Source organism: Macrobrachium nipponense, chromosome 7 (genome assembly GCF_015104395.2).
Source record: "Macrobrachium nipponense isolate FS-2020 chromosome 7, ASM1510439v2, whole genome shotgun sequence".
NCBI lineage: Eukaryota > Metazoa > Arthropoda > Malacostraca > Decapoda > Palaemonidae > Macrobrachium > Macrobrachium nipponense.
The window spans coordinates 102,208,623-102,228,449 of NC_061109.1; the positions used below are offsets into that span (position 1 = coordinate 102,208,623).

Here is a 19,827-nt window from a genome sequence, read left to right on the forward strand (position 1 = left end):
TCAATCTTTTTCCTAACCTTCCTAGATGTTTCTGTTGAGTTTGTTTCTGTTAATTTGGTTATTGTTTTTATTTAGATCTTCCGAGCAAATTAACAGAATAAACTTGTGTAAAGTTTACATAGCCTCGAGGTAAATCTTTGAAATTGTGTTGCAATTGATATACACGTACTATTATTCCACCCTGAAGCTGTATCGCGGTTGCTATACATGATTTATTATTCCAGGCACAGGTTTCTAGTAACCAATTTTAGAATATGTTTTTGTATGTAACATTTTAAATTTTCTTTTAATTTGGGAATTTTCGTTTATATGCAAGCTTTAATCCTTGCATCTTACAGGTAGACAGCTGCACTTTACGTTTAATTTCTTGTTCAGCTTTGCTTAGAATTTCTTACTCATTCAAATAAATTATCTTATAATAATTTCTTCTGGCAACGGGTGTGCATGAGGACCAGGAAATCATATTAACGACAAGGTGTAAACTCGTTCGAAGGTACCATGAGTGTAAATTCCAAAGACTTTAGGCCAGTGTTGACGTATCTAAGGGCAACGTTTGTGTTATCATATTTGAGAGCGCCGATGACATGATCATCACTGTTGTGACGCTACCACCACAACACAGCAACTTTTGTTGAAGGAAACCTCAGGCTCAGAGTTCAGTTTGTGAACATATTCGCTTCCATGATGGTAACTGAAATCAGCATCGATAAACTGTAATTGATCACCTTTTAATACATCGACCGTAATTGTTCTGAATGAGCAATTTTTTTATTTGTTTTTACGGAGTGAGGTGTTGGTACATTTTTTTTAAATTAAATGAAGGTGTGTTTAATGATGCTAGACGTAATACCAAAGATGTTGCTGGAACGACACGAATTGAAAGCCATCTGAGGTGAATTGTCTTAGTATATACCGTTCATGTTCAGATTGTTTAATGCTCCGTCGTCCTCTGTATTTTGAGAAACAATTATCGTAAAATGTAGAGCTGTTTTCTTAATAGGAGAGAGGTCCACCAATACTTTCTTGTAATAGTCTTGTCCATAAAAAACTAAATTAGATTTGTATATCATTACGCAATTTTATTTTTAAAATGATGATATCCCTAAGAAGGGGTGGTTCCAGATAAGGACAACGTATCGCTCACTGCCACATTCATGATTCAGCTATTGAATCGTGATGAACTCCTTCCACCACAAGCCACTTATGCACACAGTAAATGCCGTTTAAGTCTTACGCTCAGCAAAGAAGGTATTATATGATGTACTTTAATGTAATTACAAGGACATGCTCACCAACAAGTCGACCTAGTTGTGAATAGGTCAAATAAGAGCGTAGGGCCAGTAATCTCATCCGCAGATGATCTTTAGAACAGAGAAGCTATTCCCTTCTAGCGCCAGCCTTAAGGGGATGATGCATGTTGTAAAACTTGTATACAGTAGTATTGTGTTGAGAGAGAGAGAGAGAGAGAGAGAGAGAGAGAGAGAGAGAGAGAGAGAGAGAGAGAGAGAGAGAGAGAGTTACTAATTGCTCATATTCCTCTTGACTTATGAAGAGCCCCTCAAAATGTACGCAAATAATCTTAGCCGATATTAATGCAAATGATAAGAGCCAGATCTGTTTACCATGAAGCTGATTCCACCCATATTAATGAATGTTTGCAGAAGCCAGTCGTTTCATTTTAGGTGGCATTAATTCGGACAAAATCTTAGTTTGGTGTCCACTTACATGCTATTTATAAAGAATGATAGTGTACAGTATTTTGTTATGATAAATCAACCCTCTTCACCCTCTTAACTAAAATTTATATGTATGTTGTATCATCTTTCATGGATTGAGATTTAGTCTGCCACTATCTATTACCGAAGTGCTTCGGCATTTGTGAAATTAAGTGTACGTTAGAATTTTTTTCTTTATTTGTTGTGTATTTGAATACTAAATATGAACTAACACCAGGTTTTTAATGTGAGGGTTGTCGTTTGTAGCTGAAGATTTATCGAATTTAGTCATTTTGTGGCTATAATTTTGCTGTGTTGGCACCCTTCTTTACCCCAATTAAATTGGTAAATATTTTCTAAATAAATAGATTTCTCCCATTTGAATTTTCAATGACTTTGTAGCTCCATAACAGTTCTCATTTTCAGTTTCCATTATTGTAATTTTTTTGTATTTTTTCAAAATTTTGTTTCGGTGATTTAATTTTTTTTAAATGGTTATCTAGATTTCAAGTAATAATAGTTTAATATAAACTGAAGTTTATATAACAAGTCTCGGAGATTCCACAAAAACGTCACAGTTTGAAAATAATGGAATCCCACGTAAAAATATAAAAAGACATCTGATCAGAGGAAAAAACTAAAAGAAAAATGGGCGAAGTGGCTGGTTTGGGCGTGATAAGGGACAACAGGAAATGGACAGGAAAACCACCACTCATCCCATGTTGCCAAGAGCTGCTGCCTTTTGGCCTTAATCTTCCTTTTTGGTTGTACCATCTTTGGTGGTGCTCGTGAATGGCGTCGGGAGGTCAGCAATACTTTCAGCAGTCACACATCTCATTGCACCACTATGGAGACTCGGGCGAAGTCCCTAAGATGTGCTAAATCCTTTTGTTAATGGCTCGTAAAGGCATGATGAGGTTAGGTATTGGAAGTAAGGAAGCAGGAAATGTAGGACACGCCATATCAATATTGTACTGTTATTTTGTTGTAGAGAAAGGTTTTAGAACTCTTATTTGGTGGGATATTGCCCAAGAGGATATATTTTATATTCGATGTCGGGCACAACTCCGTTTAGTTTATTGGCTGACTGAGAATTTTTCTCCTTGAGTAAGTTTCCAATTTGTTTTCTGGGAATATTTTCAGTAAAAGACCACAATGAAAACCTCGAATTCATTCTCTCTCTCTCTCTCTCTCTCTCTCTCTCTCTCTCTCTCTCTCTCTCTCTCTCTCTCTCTCTCGTCTCTCTCTTCCTTCTCTCTCTCTCTCTCTCTCTCTCTCTCTCTCTCTGTGACACAGACCCACACACAGCAAAATATCTAGGTGCCATACACTCTTTTAAAATTTCATTCTAGTGAATGCAATTCCAAAATTATTTGCTAAGCAACCTAATCATCTTTGAGTAGGTTTCATAATATTTTTGCTTTATGTTCAAATCCGATCGCTTTAGTAAAAAAAAAAAATATTTCATGCGTTATTGAGGAGATGTAGTATATAAAAGTAAGGATGCCGGAGGTTGATTTTATTTCACTATAGAAATTATAACAAAATTTTCCACTTCTCTCCTTTCCTTCGCTTTAGAATACTGTAATCTAAGCTATGTTTGTGTGGCCTAGCGTTTTATTAATCCCAATATATAGTTTATTAAGGACTTATTCAAGTTTCATTAATATTGGTGGTGTCTTTCCTCCATTTTCATGAATATTAAAGGTGTCTTTCCTCCATCATTTTCATTAATATTGGTGGTGTCTTTCCTCCATCATTTTTATTAATATTCCAGGTGTCTTTCCTCCACCATATTTCAGTTACTCAACTAGAAATTACTTTTGATATAATTCAAAAGAATTGTTCATGTTTGTTTCATTGATCATGCCTTTTTCTGTACCATTTTTTATTTCGAGAGTCAGAGAATTTTATTGTTTATTAAATCTGTTTTACCTTTAGTTTTTACCTTTAGTGCAGTTATAAAAGATAATTCTTTATTATCAGTTTATCCATAAGATTTTCACTTTCATCTTCGTGTACTGTAAGTTACTTGCCTTGCATTATTCGTATACCAGTACAGTTAAAAGGTATATGATATTTTTCGGTCGCAGGTTTTTTTAAGTGCAAATCATGTAATGTTGCAATTTTACTCAATAGGAGAATTACGGCAGTATAGTGGACATGAAGGTATTCCATAGTATGGCGTAAGATACCGTATACGACGTTAAACATTCAAAATTTTGTTTCATCTTTTGGACCTCTTGTGGTCAAGCGCCGTGTAACTGGATATACTTATGAAGGATCTTTATGATAGGAGAACAACAGAAGGAGCTGTTATTAGCACGAAGGAAATGCCTTTACACCTGATTTTAAGACCTTGGTCTTGAGATAGCGAACTGGGCATTCAGTTCGTCTATTAAGAACTGAATGTAGTTGATGATACAGTCCAAGTCGTGAAGGGTACCCCAAGCGAGATCTTAATCCATGAGAGTGGCAGGGCATTTGTTCAAAATGCCTTTGGTGACCAGCAACACCCGGATCATTGATTCTCAAGGGAAAAATGGCAAAAACATCTCGTCATCCTTGATCCATGATCCAGTAGCTGGTGGAAGCGAGCTTTGCGGTTTTGGGTGCAAAGGTCTCTTAAATCTTTGTGAGTTATAAGGAATGCAGTTCCGTTTCATTGTGTTTTATATTTATCTGTCCTTTTCTATCTACTTACCTGTATGTATGTTTTTTCACACATACACACACACATGCATATATATAATATCTATACAGGTAGATAGAGATACATATATATGTATGTATATGAATGAATTTTTCCGTGTATTTATGGAAGTATGTAGTTAAACATGAATAAATCTACAGGCGCACGTACCTTTATTTCTTTCGAAGAGGAATGGAGCAATGCAGGTAGTTGTTGGTGTTGTTTAAGGATTGTGTCTGTGTAAAATAATATAAGTGAAGTTATGATTATCCGTATATATATTGGTATGGTCGTAAAGGCAGTTTTCACTCCATAGATAATGTGATTGTTTTCTTAAAAATTCAGTCTCCACAAATTTCTTTCCCTGTGGTTGTGTGAAAATATAATTAAAAGACCTTATTAACCCTTTTCCAATTCAGAAACTTTTAAAGAGTAGAAAAGTTTCCTAATAAAGATGATTTGAAAGTTTATATTTTTTGGGCGAGCGATTTTCTTCCATTTCAATGTGACAATTTTTTCTAAAGAAATAGTAACGGCTGCTGAGAGAGCTTATCAAGTGGAGTTATTTTAATTGTTCATTTACACAGTATTCTAGAATATTTTTATTATTTGAGTAATATATTTGAAAGCAAGAACGTTTTTATAATTAAAGAGAGGTTACATTTTAATTCAGATGCAGAAATGATTTCCGTTTTCATATCGTTATTGAGGTCGACCCCGACAAAAACGAGAGTAGAAAGGCAAAAGAAAAGGTTGGATTAAGCCCTGAAGAAAGCCTAACCCCGCCTTTTTAAGGATGGAAGGCTGTGAGATTCACGGAAATTAGGAGTTGTAAGAGAATTCCACATTTTGGCAGTAGATGGGAAAAGCCTTCCTTGGCGCTTTCTTTCATAATTGACGATTATGTGGGAAGAGGTGGCCTAATAGATATTACTAGGTCAACTGAGATGTCAAACCTAGAGCATATACTAAGATGAAGAACATACCTACCAAACTAAGTATTTTGAAATACGCAGACACATACATACATTCATATATAGTTTGATCAGTCCGACAAGTGTTCTGTAAATCTCATTACCATAGGGAATATTAATTGATTACCTTGTGGTACTGTGGTTATGATGTATATATATATATATATATATGTATATATGTATGTAATGTATCTATCATACATACATATGTATATATGTATGTATATATACACACATATATATATAATATACTGTACAAACGTGCGCACACACACACATATATATATGCCCATAAGGAAATTAATAAATTTTCATTGTAATGAAAGATACATAAATAACTGTGTCAGAGGGTGTATCTATTTATATATATATATATATATATATATATATATATATATATATATATAATATATATATCATATATATATATATATATATATATATATATATATATATATATATATATATATATATGTTTGTGTATATTTGCATTAAGCTACAAATATCCTTTAATATCCCATTCGCTCTACCTCGGAATTAATATATTTTCATATGTTAACCGAAGGGGAATATTTTGGTTGATGATAATTTCGTCTTCCCGTGGATTCGAACCGGCGGACAGCCAGAGAAGAAATCAGGACTGCAGTGACATTATCCGCTGGTTCGAATACACGGAAGGACGAAATTATTATCAACTAAAAAATTCCCCTTCGGTTAACATATATGAAAATATATTAATTCCGATGTAGAGCGAATTAGATATTAAAGGACATTTGTAGCTTAATGCATGTATATGAATCCCGGTGGCATATTTCCCAAGTCTGGAAAAGTTTAGGGATGGGGAAAATTAGGACCAATCAAAGCGCGTGGAGCTGATCCATGACGTCACAAGCCACGCCTTTTAGCTACACTCGGTCTCATAGCCATTACTGCCAGTCACAATGCCGAAGAAAAACTTTCCCATTTCACAATTTACGACTTGTATTACCTATATATTTTAGTCAGATATATCTAAACATAATGCAACACTAATTCGACAAACAATATATTCTTCAAGTGAGATACACCGTGAAATATATTATGCGTGATTGGCTTCCCGGTGATGCGATATATTATATAATATATATATATATATATATATATATATATATATATATATATATATATATGTGTGTGTGTGTGTGTGTGTGTGTGTTGTATGTACTATATATACATACATACATACATATATGTACTTCTAGATGAGTGAAGAAGCCCCGGGGCATCCCATGAAAAGGATTTGAAACATGTCTGGAATGCATTGAAAGGGACTATACTCTGTTTTTTCCATCTGTCCATCCGCCTGTGGTGTTTGCGCATGGTAACAATGCGTCCCGGGCCTTAAATAATACCCATTTCGAATATTAACGGTGTAATTTGCATACAGTAAATTATTAAGACACTTTTCAGTTGCAAATGTACGCCCAGATATCCTTTTATTTACCTAAAACTTACACATAGCGTAGCTATTTAAAGCCAGGGACTCAGTGTTACCATGCGCGACCACCACAGGCGGATGGACAGATGAAAAAAAAAACAGAGTATAGATTGTGGAATGCTTATTCAGATATTGTCCTTTGGGTCCATCATCAACCTTTTCTTCGTGTCATTGATCAGTCTCTCTCACATTTCATTACGCAGTCGAATGAAGCTGTGGCCTCCAGTGCCTTTTGCATAAATGTAATCCATACTCCATCCATCCATCCCAAGATCATTATGGTGAAGAGACTCATTAAAGAATAGGTGTGAAAAACATAAGTCCTTTGTGATACGGGTCTTCTGAATCGCTGGAGAATGCCATAATTCGCCATGTTCCGAACGTAGGAGATAAATGAATTATGCCCTCATGTTTTCCATTTTGGTTTTTGGGTGGGACCAGTATTTAATTTTCGTAGCGAAATCTTCTGTCCGACTCCATAGGTTGAAACATTCATCGTTCCGGCCTGCTCTTTCACGACTGTTTTCAGTCAATTCTCAGATCGTATATAAACAACTTTTATTTTTTATTTTTTTCTAAATAACGAAAGTGCAAGGTGAATTAGCAATAGAGACGTAAAATGTAAACCTAGTAGAGAGCTGATAGGTCTCCGTCTTGAAGCTAGTAAGCTTTGTCTGGTTATTTTGCCAAAACCCGCACCAGTATGCGGAGGTTGGATAAAATATCTTGGGGGATTATATACCACTTGGTATCAGGCGTTCCACTCCAGAACACAAATCCCTTGAACCTATTACGTATTTTCAAATGAAATCCACTCGTTTCCCCCTCAGCAATATTTCCTCTCTTTTTCCTTTCATTCTTTCTTTCGTTCTGGTTGTTAGTAGTGTTTGATTTTCTGAATTCTACACAATATTTTACCAGATTTAATCGTAGTTCTCGCATGTTTATGTAGAGGATTTCTTTTTCATAATACAGAAGTTATTTGTATTTACTGAAAGTACAAAGTAACATAGTTAAACAACATGCACTTGGGGATATGGAAAAAAACAAAATTATGTGGTGGTATTTGTTTTAAGCATTGGACCCTATTAATATTTTTTGGAATTATTTGAAACCTACATTCCTTGTTATCTTGTTTGAATTCCATTAGAACTCATTGTAGATTCCATTCACTTTCTTATGCCTAACTTGCTTTTTTAACTTGCCTTTTATTTTTGCAGTTTTTCTATTACCAGTCATCTTGGTAACGTTTCTTTTTCTTTGGTTGAGGAAAGAAGAGTTCTACTCTGAGAGAGAGAGAGAGAGAGAGAGAGAGAGAGAGAGAGAGAGAGAGAGAGAGAGAGAGAATGCTGTGTTTCCTGTTTTACGAGATGAAAAATACAGTAAAAAACAGAAGCATTTAATTGATATAACTTATTCTCACATCACCCTTCGCACATTATAGCAACAATTTTCAGCTTCCAGAAATGAGTCAATCGATGTTAATTAAGATTTGAATTTAAATTGGCTTAAACTTAATTAACCCCGAAAGAACTTCTTAATGTGGTTAGCTGGACCTGAGTCTGTCGGAATCATATTTTTTGGTAGGTTTAGTCATAGCGACCTCTGTTTGTCGGAAATTTAATCGTAATGGAATGCATTATTTTCTAATAAAATTGTTTGAATGTTTGGGTAATAAAGGTATTATACATGGAATAGAATTTTGTGTCGAGTTGATATATGGAGTGATGTGGAATTGTTACTTGTCTGATAAGTATACTTGGTAAATGCTACAAAGATTAGTGATTTTTATACTTATAATAGGGAGTAGATTTATTTTCAAATATATGGTTCATAAATCATTCCTAGCCTGGAGAAAAACAAAAAAGGCAAGAAATGTGTCACAGTGGCTCGCATTTCCATATTTTCTGTTAAGGGTTAGGATAATGAAGGAAATTTTCGTCTAAAATTCATATTTTAATATTTATTTGTAGTGATGTACATAGTGTACTTCATGTAGTAAATTTAGGTTAAAAGGTCGGTACTAAATTTTTGTTTTAAAAGATCATTAGATTTTAGAGTGGGCTTCTTCGATGAATCGTTGAGGACAGGTAGTTAAATTCCGTTTATACCAGGAAATGTAGGCTGGCGAAAAATGGCATTTTATACGTCTCCTAAAGATGTATTGTAGTACAGGGAATGGGTCACACTCCCATAGCACATGAAGTTTTGTGTGTTGGTCTTTCATTGCGATTTTGTTACAATTGTTGCCATGTATACCTTCTTTCGAGAGTTCCTAGGGTTGTCAGATAAAAAAAGGATCTGTGGTAAGTTATCATAGTTCTATAAGAAGTATGAATGTATGTATTATTGTATTTGTCGAAAAGTATAATGAATGAAGGTTTGTGAAGATTTTCACCAAGATAGCAATCCATCACTCACTTAGTCAACTTCAAAGGCTATGTGTCTGCCTGGCCTTGAGAAATGACAACCAGTAATATTTTGTTTTACAAGAGTCAGTCGTTGTTTGTGGTGTTAACAGAGAAATAAGTAAAGACACTGTCTTATAAATTCTGTTTACATTATCTTGACGTTCTTTTACCACGCTAAAAATACTAAAAGGTGCTTTACTTGTCACATGGGCCAAACAAGTTTGTCAGATAAAAAGTTATGCATAGGAAAATTGCAGCTTTCTGTATTTAGCCTTAAAAGAGAGTGCACCCCACATGCCGTATGAGGAGCTTGCTTAAACTGATAACTAATATCTTCAATAGACCAATTGCAGAGATAATACGTTCTTAGAACAAGTTTCACAGGATATATCCAGTAGCATTTGGCCATGCTTTCTTGGGGCAGACTTTGATAATAAGATCCAAAACGATAACATAACAGATGTGCCGTATTTCACATTTTGTGTCATTATTATATTAATGACAATATTTTAACTTTCATTCTAGCTGATGTTTTTTCCTGGGAACCTTTTTTAAAGAAATATTTGTATACACAGCTCATTCACAATTCTTAGCCGAACTGTGTGAATTGAGAACAGATTTTAAGAAATACTCCACCTTGGCATATACGCAGTTTCTTTTCATATTATTGTCTCAACAGGCGACTGAATCTGATGTCTAGGTCCTCGCTGGCTGGATGAAAGATTTGGTCTTAAATGGAGGATGAACATTCGAAAAATACAAGGTAGTAGAGATGTTGGTCTGTTAAGTGGAATGATAGTGTAATAAAAGGCACAAAGCAGTATAGCCCTTGCTCAAAGAACAGTGCTAAAAAACTTTAATATTTCTTACTATGTAGAATCCTAGACACCCTGTAGACTTACCCTCATACAGAAACTCCCCTTGGCCAGAAATTTTGAAAATTAAATATTCAAGTTGCAAAATCTAGGCCAGAAATACATCTTTCGAACATAGTGTTGATTCTCTAGTACCCAGGAAAGTGAGAGTTTCGTTGGATGATATGGCATCCCAAGGCCTGGCGCGTCTTGAGTTTGTTAATATAGCCATTGATTTTTCTTTTCTGGCAATATTTTAGAGCTTAATACCGAGGAACTTGAAACATAAAACTTGAAGATTTTCGAATTCATGGTCGGAGTAGTGTGATTGAGAACAAGTAGTTACCTCATCTTTCATGACATTTTGCTCTTTGAGGCTGATTTTGATTTCTGAAGTATATAACATTTTTTAGACTTAAGCAAGATCTGCGAAAGGTTGCTTTGAAGTCTGTAAGTTCAAAGCTGCTCCTCTTCATGACTTAGAAACTTTGGAGATTCGGCATACCCGGCATGGAGGCTGATTAAAGCTAGAGAAACTTGTTTTTAAGTTTATGGATGTCTGATTTTTTTGAACACGCCTTTTCTGCATATGTGTTTTTCTTGCTTTTTCAGAGAGAGAGAGAGAGAGAGAGAGAGAGAGAGAGAGAGAGAGAGAGAGAGAGAGAGAGAGAGAGAGAGAGAGAAATAAAACCGTGCTTGTTGACAATGATATTTAGTAGAATTTGAACAAATATCAATATTAGTTTTTTTTTATTATAAAAAATGTAATGTATTTACATAAGGTACTAAAACTGTTGTCAACGGGTTTTCTGGAAAACGGAGGAGGATTATAACATATGGAAACCAAGTTCGTCAACGGCATAGATAAAGCAGGTTATTGCTGCAGTTTTTTCACGTTGCTGTCAAACAGACCTTTGCACTCTATATTAGAACTGTTAAAGTTAAAACTGCCCTTTCTGGTGTGTCTCTGTCTCCATTTTCGTGCCGTCTTTCCGTTTCCGAGAGAGTTAATAACTCCTACAGGAAACAAGGCCGCAGAGTAAAAGTGTAGGAGTCTTGGAGGAATTCTGTAGTGTCATTATCCTCCGCTATTCACACATGGTTGGTCTGAGGATCGAAGAACTTCAGAGAAATGAGACGGGGATTCTTTCAGCAGCAACCTTATCAAAGGTGTTATATGAATCTCTCTCTCTCTCTCTCTCTCTCTCTCTCTCTCTCTCTCTCTCTCTCTCTCTCTCTCTCTCTCTCTCTCATATCGAGATTCTTTTTCGCCTATTTAGGGAATTTTGACGTAAGTTGGTTTTTCGTAATCAACTGGCTACTTTTACTGTTTCTTTTGTGAGCAAATATTATATAGAATAAATTTCCATTTAAAAACACTTTTTGCTTGTCATTAATAGGACAACTTTTATACAAATTATTCTGTTAATTTGAAAGGACTGAAATTTGAATTTTTACTTAGTTCTTAAGATTTGTGTGCCATAGCCCCTCCATAAGCATGATTCTTGGTCGTGCTGTTGGTGCCTCATGCAACTATGCAAACTCGCGCTGCTGCACCTGCCAATTGTTTCACTCTGTTGCATTTTACACTAAGCACCCAGAATGTGCAACGTAATTTTAGAAATAATGTAGTCGTCGCCATGATGACCCTTTAATCTTCATTGGACTTCACGTTTCAGGTTTATTACTTGAGTGTCATATTTACCAGGGAACGCAATAAGTTCAGTAGAATGATTGGAAATTGTATGAGAGTTGTTGTTCGTAATCACACACTACTACTTCATCCCTGCCGTTATTCTTATGCTAAGGGGTCACGCGCCTTGATGCGTCTTTGCATGTTTGACGCAAAACAATGTAATATTACGAAGGAATGAAGCTATTTCCTGGAACTTATTGGTATCCGTTACGATTCCGTTACCCTGGGAGAATAACCTAAATTTAAGCCAAGGATTAGTTTCTTTTGACCTGTAGTAAAACATGATGTTCCAGAAGGTTTTGAAAGACAAAGTAAAGAGTATTACTAATAGGTAGATTTCGATGTTAAGCCGTTGACCGTTTTGTGATTTCCCAACATTTTAGTATTCCCTTAGGATTATACCCACCATATAATTACGCTCTTGTCTCTATCTTTTACGGGCTGCTCCAGGAGCAAGAGCCCGTGCTAGCACAAGGCTGGCTTAATCTTAAAAAAAAAAATCTTTAATTTCTGTTTCCGTGTCTTGGTAATAAGACGAAAGTTATAATACTTTACTATAAATGTCTCGTTATTCATTCTCTTTCATGTATTTATGTACACGCAGACACACACACACACACACACACACACACGTATATGCATGCTCTGATGCGATACAACATGATTATATTTGTATCCTGCAAAATCTCACTCAGTATAACGTTGCCATGTAGTGTTAAATTTTGTTTTTATTTCCAATGTCACGCATGTCGATAGCTTTTGTTCATTCACTTTCTTATGGGTATAACTATAATCTCTTATGCATGTAATTTGTAATCATTGTAACATGCAATTATTTTTTTCTTTGCATTCTTTAGGTTAAGGTACGGGGTGAAGGTTAGCAGTGTTGTTAGTGCCAACACTCTTAACGTGTTACTTAGAATGGTCATCGTAAGTACTTCTAAAGCATATAACATTAGTCCTAATAATGAAGCAGTATCAGTGTTACGGAAAAGAAATTATTTGTTATCATTTTAGCATTTAAATCTACATTAGATTTATTTTAACGCATCGACGCTGGTAGAATGAAAGTTTTGGTAATGTTTCTTCACTGTTTTTCCGAAATTTGGCGACCGAAGTCATTTCTTAGTTTTAATATAAATAATAGATACCTTTCGTATGACACATACTATGGCCTTATTTGGTGAAATAAATTTGTTTTTGCATTCCGATGAAAGATGATTATGCAGCATGTAAAGCTGCTGCCAGTGAGTGAATTTTGAACGAAATCGTATGCTGTCATGTAGTATCACTGTGCAATAGCTGTCCATATCAAGCACATCCGTAACAAGAAAGAGTTGTGGTATGTGGTGGGCAAACGGACGTAACCATAAACGGTAATTAAAACCTACCTATTCTTATTTATGCTTGCTTTGTATATGAAGGAGAAATATTAATATAGAACGCAAGAACGTCTGTGTCATTGCTTCTCTTTAGGTGCCTCGTATTTGCATTTTTATGCTCGATCGCTGTTCTCTATTAAACCATTGCAAGTAAAGTGTCCCTTGTGTGTCGTACTTGAACGCACCCGTTGAAAATCTGGTATAATAGAGCTTACGTGTATATCGAACTCATGTTAAGTACTAAATACGACTGACCTTCATGGTACCCTGGCCGAACTTGATTGTTGTAATTTTTGAGCAAATTCTCCAGGATGGCAGAGATGTTATGGGAAAGGTGGGCCATATCGCTGCTGCTTCTGCTGGTCACTTGCCTTTGGGCCAAGGGAAGAGGCTGCAAAGGGAAAACAGAAATTCATTGCATGCGAATATTTGGAAAATTTGAGTGCTCATGCTATCTGTGCATATGGCTACGCTTTATTGCAGCTTTAAGAGATAGATGTAATCAATAAGACCTTCAAGAGAGAGATGCAATCAATATGACCTTCAGAGTTTATTGTTACTTTTTACACATTATTGCAGATCAGGAAATATCAATATAAATGTTAACCTCGATATCAGTAGCTTGGTCCTAACAGATTTGTCGCCTCTGTGTTTTTGCTGTCTCGTAAGTAAATTCTTTTGATATTGTTTTTTATGATATCAGAAGTGGATTCCTGTATAAAGTTTAAAAGAAATTATACATGGCTTTAGCAATATAAGAATTTGTATTTTGTTTTGAATAGGATTTTTTTTCAGATATCTTTTTGGTTTTTCTATGAATAACTTCACTGTGATTTCTCATGTATTTCCTAATGATCATTATAAATATATGTACGTTTGGCAAAGTGTTCTCATTTTAAACATTTATTTTTGTCATTTCAGAAATGAACACTTCAAGTATTTGATGTGAACGCTGTCCGTATTAAAGGTAAGTGAGACGGTTTATTTGTGTATTGTAGTTCTTTATAAGCGTCGGATTCATAATCTACCTATGTATTTGAACAGGTAAAAGTGAGGAACATTGTTCTAACACTTGTGTTTGCATAATGAAGCCTTTCTCTATGTAGGATCGTGTAACACCCAATTATTCCGTGATTGTTAGTGCAACAGAATTTTTCTCTGTGATTGTTAGTTGGAAGGATTTTTCTCTGTGATTGTTAGTTGGAAGGATTTTTCTCATTATTGTTAGTGCAACAGACTTTTTCTCTGTGATTGTTAGTTGGAAGGATTTTTCTCATTATTGTTAGTGCAACAGACTTTTTCTCTGTGATTGTTAGTTGGAAGGATTTTTCTCATTATTGTTAGTGCAACAGAATTTTTCTCTGTGATTGTTAGTTGGAAGGATTTTTCTCATTATTGTTAGTGCAACAGACTTTTTCTCTGTGATTGTTAGTGACAGAATTTTTCTCTGTGATTGTTAGTGACAGAATTTTTCCCCTGTGATTGTTAGTGCAACGGAATTTTCTGTGATTGTTAGTGCAACAGAAATTTCATGGTGATTGTTAGTGCAACAGAAATTTCATGGTGATTGTTAGTGCAACAGAAATTTCATGGTGATTGTTAGTGCAACAGATTTTTTTCTGTGATTGTTAGATGACAGGATATTTCTCTGTGATTGTTAGTGACAGAAATTTTGTCGGTATTGTTAGTGCAACAGGATTTATCTCTGTGATTGTTAGTGCAACAACATTTTTCTCTGTGAATGTTAGTGCAACAGATCTTTTCTCTATATTTGTTAGTTGATAGGATTTTTCTCAGTATTGTTAGTGCAGCAGAATTTTTCTCTGATTGTTAGTGACAGAATTATTCTCAGTGACTGTTAGTGCAACAGAATATTTCTCAGTGATTGTTAGTGCAACAGAATATTTCTCTTTGATGGCAGTGCAACAAACAGTTTATTTTGTCGTTGATGTATAGTGCGACAGACAATTTTTTTTGGTGACTGGTAGAGCAACAGAATTTTTCTCTGTGATGGGTAGAACAGCAGACAATTTTTATGTTTGATTGGTATTAGATACAACAGACAATTTTTCTTTCTTTGATGGTAGTGCAACAGACAGCTTTTCTGTAATGAGGAGGGCAAAAGACTATTTTTCTGTTATTGGTGATGCAACAGGCAATGAAATGAGAAGAAATTTCTTTACTTTCGACGAGTTTCTGACCATGTAAGGCAAAACATGCTAATCTGTCAGTTCATGAGTTTCAAGTTATCAGCTTTATCAATATTTAAGAGTAAATATAGAATATTTTGCTGTTATTTTTCAGGTCTCCCATTCCAGTAGTGACATCAGGTTCCGAACTTTAAACTTTTATTTGGTCAATTAATGTCGATATCCTTAACGGAGTTTATTATACGGTTGGTAGAACGCTGCGCACAGACCTAAAGCTTGAATACTCTTTAGTTTTGGTTCATTCACGAATTTCCTATATTATTTATTATTTTATTCTTTACTGAATGATGAATCCGACTAATATGCAGTGTGGACTAACAGGGTATTTTTCGAATCGTCGCTCCACCTTGAAATGGCTGACATTTAATTTTTTTTATTTATTTATTTTTGTATATCAGGATCAGTGGTATTAAAATAAGAAGATAACAGTACTTATATTACGTTTTTTTTATAAACTTTTTAACCATTAGTCTCGTAAAGTTGAAGGAGTATTTCTTCTCTCGGGGGTCCCGTTCCTTTTTTCTCTCTCGCTCTTCAACTGGGACACGACTTCGTCCTTCTTAGAGGAAAAATAATAGGTAGCAGCCGACAAATGAGAACGTTGTTCCCCCTTTATTGCAGCAATGGAAGTGGGTTGTTGCTATCGGCCATCGATTTTAGCTATTTCACTTCTACTGGACTCTCTTCATCCCATTTCTTTTTTTCTCTCTTTTTTTCTTTTTAGTTGCACGTGCGCCAGTCACACAGTTGAAAGATATTTGCTGTAGTTCTTTTGTTGATTATGGAACATTTTGCATAATGTTGATGCTTATAAGGTAAATCGATATATAATTTTTAAAGAAATTTTATAATCTCTTGATCACATGCAAGAAACTGCAATGCCACAGACTGCAAGAATATATTTGTAGCTCGGTACGAAAATAACTTTTCTTTTGCGTTTGCATAGAATTTGAAAATACGATTCAGTCAATTGAAACGTAATTTGTATCGAGCAGAGGTATTCAGTTGCAAACTTTGTTAAAGGACTAAATGTTAATGTTTTTCTTCTTAGCATTTTTCGTATCTAGTCGGTGATTTGAAATACGTTTGTAATTTAACTCTAACAGTCCTTTGAACAAATGACTGACAAGCTTTAACGGCCGTCTGTAATGGCGAAAGCTCGGTGTCAAATTGTCATGAATATGATAGAACCACAAATTAGAGATATTACGACATAGCTCGAAACTGCATGTTTTTAGTAAATAAATACATCAGATTTTAACAGCTGTATTTTTTTTCTGAAAAATTTGCTTTACCCTATACTCTTTTACTGCCTGTGGTCCCATGCAATCGGCCTTTTGAAAACCATATGTATACGTATTTATTTGTTAACTTCTCGTATTGAATTTTTACATTTCATTTCTTACGGTCTGTAGTCATATCTGTCAGTGACTTGTGTACATGAGAAAAATTCTGTTTTTTTTATTTTTTTTTTATTTATTATTATTTTTTTTATGAATTAATTCAGTCCACCAATGCATAATCGTGATCAGCATGATAATGGATCCAGTATTCTTAATCCTAACATTTCTTTCTCCTCTTCCATTTCATTCCACTTTCTTTCCAATCGATTCCATTCGCAAAATGGCAGCTGTGGGAGACCAAGGCTGGCAGACATATGAAGTTTTCTCCCTGATTTTCCATAAGTTGGTGAGGTCATCGGGAAACGTAGCTTGTTTCCTCTTTTGTTAAAACTTTAATTTGCATCCGTTTCCACAACTTTTCGACTGCATCCATCCAGTGGCGGGTTTATCAGCACCTTATTTCAGAGATATGCCAATTTTCTTTCCGGGTCAGTTTTACAGCTGTCTTCAGAATTAGGCTCGCCAGGGCACTGTTCCCCTATTCCCATTGGCCTTTATATTTCAGAAAAAGCATGTACTACATGCGTTAATGTCCGAGGTTGTTGGGATGCCACTTGGTTTTTACTGAATCTGTCAATCCGAGAAGAATAGCTAAGGGAAATATAAAGCTAGGTACTTAGTGAGTGATTCCAAGTGTGGGAGATAACACTTACGATATACCGTTTGTATATATCAACAATATTCAGATGGCTCAAAGTCAGGTGCTGGCGTCGGCTTTGGTGTAGCCTTCCCTGATGTAGATAGAAGCGGTAGGTTATCATCAGTTGCATCGATCTTTACAGCAGAATTATATGCAATTTTAAAGGCTGTAAAGGAAGTTTTAATTCGGAATAAAAAATAATTTTATTATATATTGTGACTCAAGAAGTGTTCTTCAGTCGCTGGAATCTTTTAACCCTTTAAACCCTCTGATTTTAGATATATTGGAATGGCTGCTTTTACTAAAAAGAAGAGGGAAAGAAATAAAGTTCTGTTGGGTGCCTTCCCATGTTGGAGTGGCTGGGAATGAGAAAGCTGACCAACTTGCAAAGTATGCTGTCAGCTCCCCAGAACCCACAAGATGCTTACTACCATATCGGGATTTGTATCCTCCAGTAGGTCAGAGAGTTAAAAAATGTTGGCAGTCCCAGTGGGAGGATATTTTAACCAATCAAAAAATGCGCAGTATCACGTCATCAGTGTCTCCTTGGTCATATCCGTATATGCCAAGGAGACAAGAAACGATGTTGTGCAGATTGATGATTGGACATACAAGGCTCACCCGTGGGTTCTTGATGTCTCGTGAAAATCTTCCGTTTTGTGAGAACTGTACTGTGTTGATTGAATGTCCCAGATTCGGGAATTTGAGACAAAGCTTCCTGTCTTGGGGTCGTGACAGAGTAGGTAATTTTATCCTAACTACAATTCTTGGAAAGGATTGTAATATAGAGCAGTTATATATCTATATGAGGGAGGCTAGCCTCCTCAACCAAATTTAAATTATACACAGATTGTCTATGTAAGAACTTAAATATAGAACAAAATTTTTATATAATATATTTATAGATATTTTTATATGAAATTTATTAAAAATTTAATTTTTTTCTATTTAATTTATTTCGGTGTCAATTACCCAGATGTTGTGACGCCAGATATAATACACAACCAATCAATCATTATTGTACTGACAACTTGCTTTGCGGATGCCGTTGTCACTATTCTGAGGTGGCCACTCGTTTTCTTCTTTCGGATTTCTTTACAAGGCAGCAGGCAGGTTACTTTTGCAAAGATTTGCCGCTTTTTCACACCGAAACTTGTACACCTCTAAATTAAACGTTAAACACAAAGTCGAGCAGGTTGACTGCGTACAGGTAAGCCATGAGGATGAGGAGCTTCGACTAGAATCGGAAGCTGCAGTGAATGAGTTTGTCAATGACGTCCCCTCGCCTACTAAGATTTTTACTTTGTTTGTTTTAATAAAAATCTTTGGAGATACTTTTTCGTATCTATGAATCTTTTATTAATAGGTATGCGTGGTATCTTTATAAGCAGCATAAAAACACACGAGCGTCATATATTTGCTTAATTTAGCAAAATGTCATTAGAATTTTTTCAGTACACTACCGTGTTACCGTTGGGCCTTTTTCGTTTATAACATTTTTCAAGTTATCATGCTATTAAAACAAATGTTGGAAATTTATTTCCCGAATAGCAAAGATGAAGGACACGATTTTACAAGAGTGAATAATTAAGCAGTCGTTTGAGTAATAGAGAAACATATTTGTAGTGAGTCAGGTATGGTAACTCAACCTTGACACCTTACCTGAGTGACAGTGTTTGGGTGGTCGTTTTGAAATCCCGATGTGTTTTGACTTCCGGAGAGGCCGGGCCTGGCATGCCGTAGGACCGAATGAGAGTATGTGTGAGCTGGACGGCTGTAGCCATGGGTAAGAGCATTGTGTGTGGCTGTGTAAGGGTCATGTTGGTACAGAGGTAAGTGATGAACTTGCAAAGGCTTCACATACCCGTCTTGAGTGGGCTCCGAAAGACGAGAGTTCATGTCCTGAATGTGGGATTTTGTGTCTTTGTTTATCCTCTGCGCGTGAGTGTCTGTGGCGGGTGTATTATATTCAGTTTTGGGAATGTTTGTATTGACTGATGGGGAGTAGAAGTTGCCATCATTGTTCAAAATAGCCTCGTGTTCCAGTTGCGTCAGCTCTTCCGAAGGAGTGGCGTCAGACTTCCTGGTATCCATCGGCGTTGCCAGTGGGCTGTGGAAAAATATTTGCGATGTGAATGTTATGAATTGCAAGTAAACAGATATGAACTGATACTTGTAAAATTATGTTTTCATACTAATAGAATTTTTAACTCGATTATGCATACCATTCATAGTGAGCAATGCTGCTTTAAAACTTTGTTACTGGGCCCATATAGTAGATAATATTGGAAAGGAATATTAGTGAGTCTGGTTTTATAAAAGTAGACTCACTGATATTCCTTTCCAGTGCATTATTAGAATAAGCAGTATCTT

The 19,827-nt window shown here is 35.5% G+C and overlaps 1 protein-coding gene across 1 annotated transcript in view; it reads right to left on the minus strand.

Moving 5' to 3' along the window:
- LOC135217744 (gamma-aminobutyric acid receptor subunit alpha-2-like) overlaps positions 1 to 19,827 on the minus strand; it is a 208,876-nt gene that overhangs the window by 95,608 nt on the left and 93,441 nt on the right. The window contains exons 2-3 of the mRNA XM_064253740.1: positions 19,117 to 19,564; positions 13,457 to 13,592 (exon numbers count right to left, since the gene is read on the minus strand). Of these exons, the coding sequence (XP_064109810.1) occupies positions 13,457 to 13,592; positions 19,117 to 19,564 (584 nt within the window). The remainder of the gene's footprint in view (positions 1 to 13,456; positions 13,593 to 19,116; positions 19,565 to 19,827) is intronic.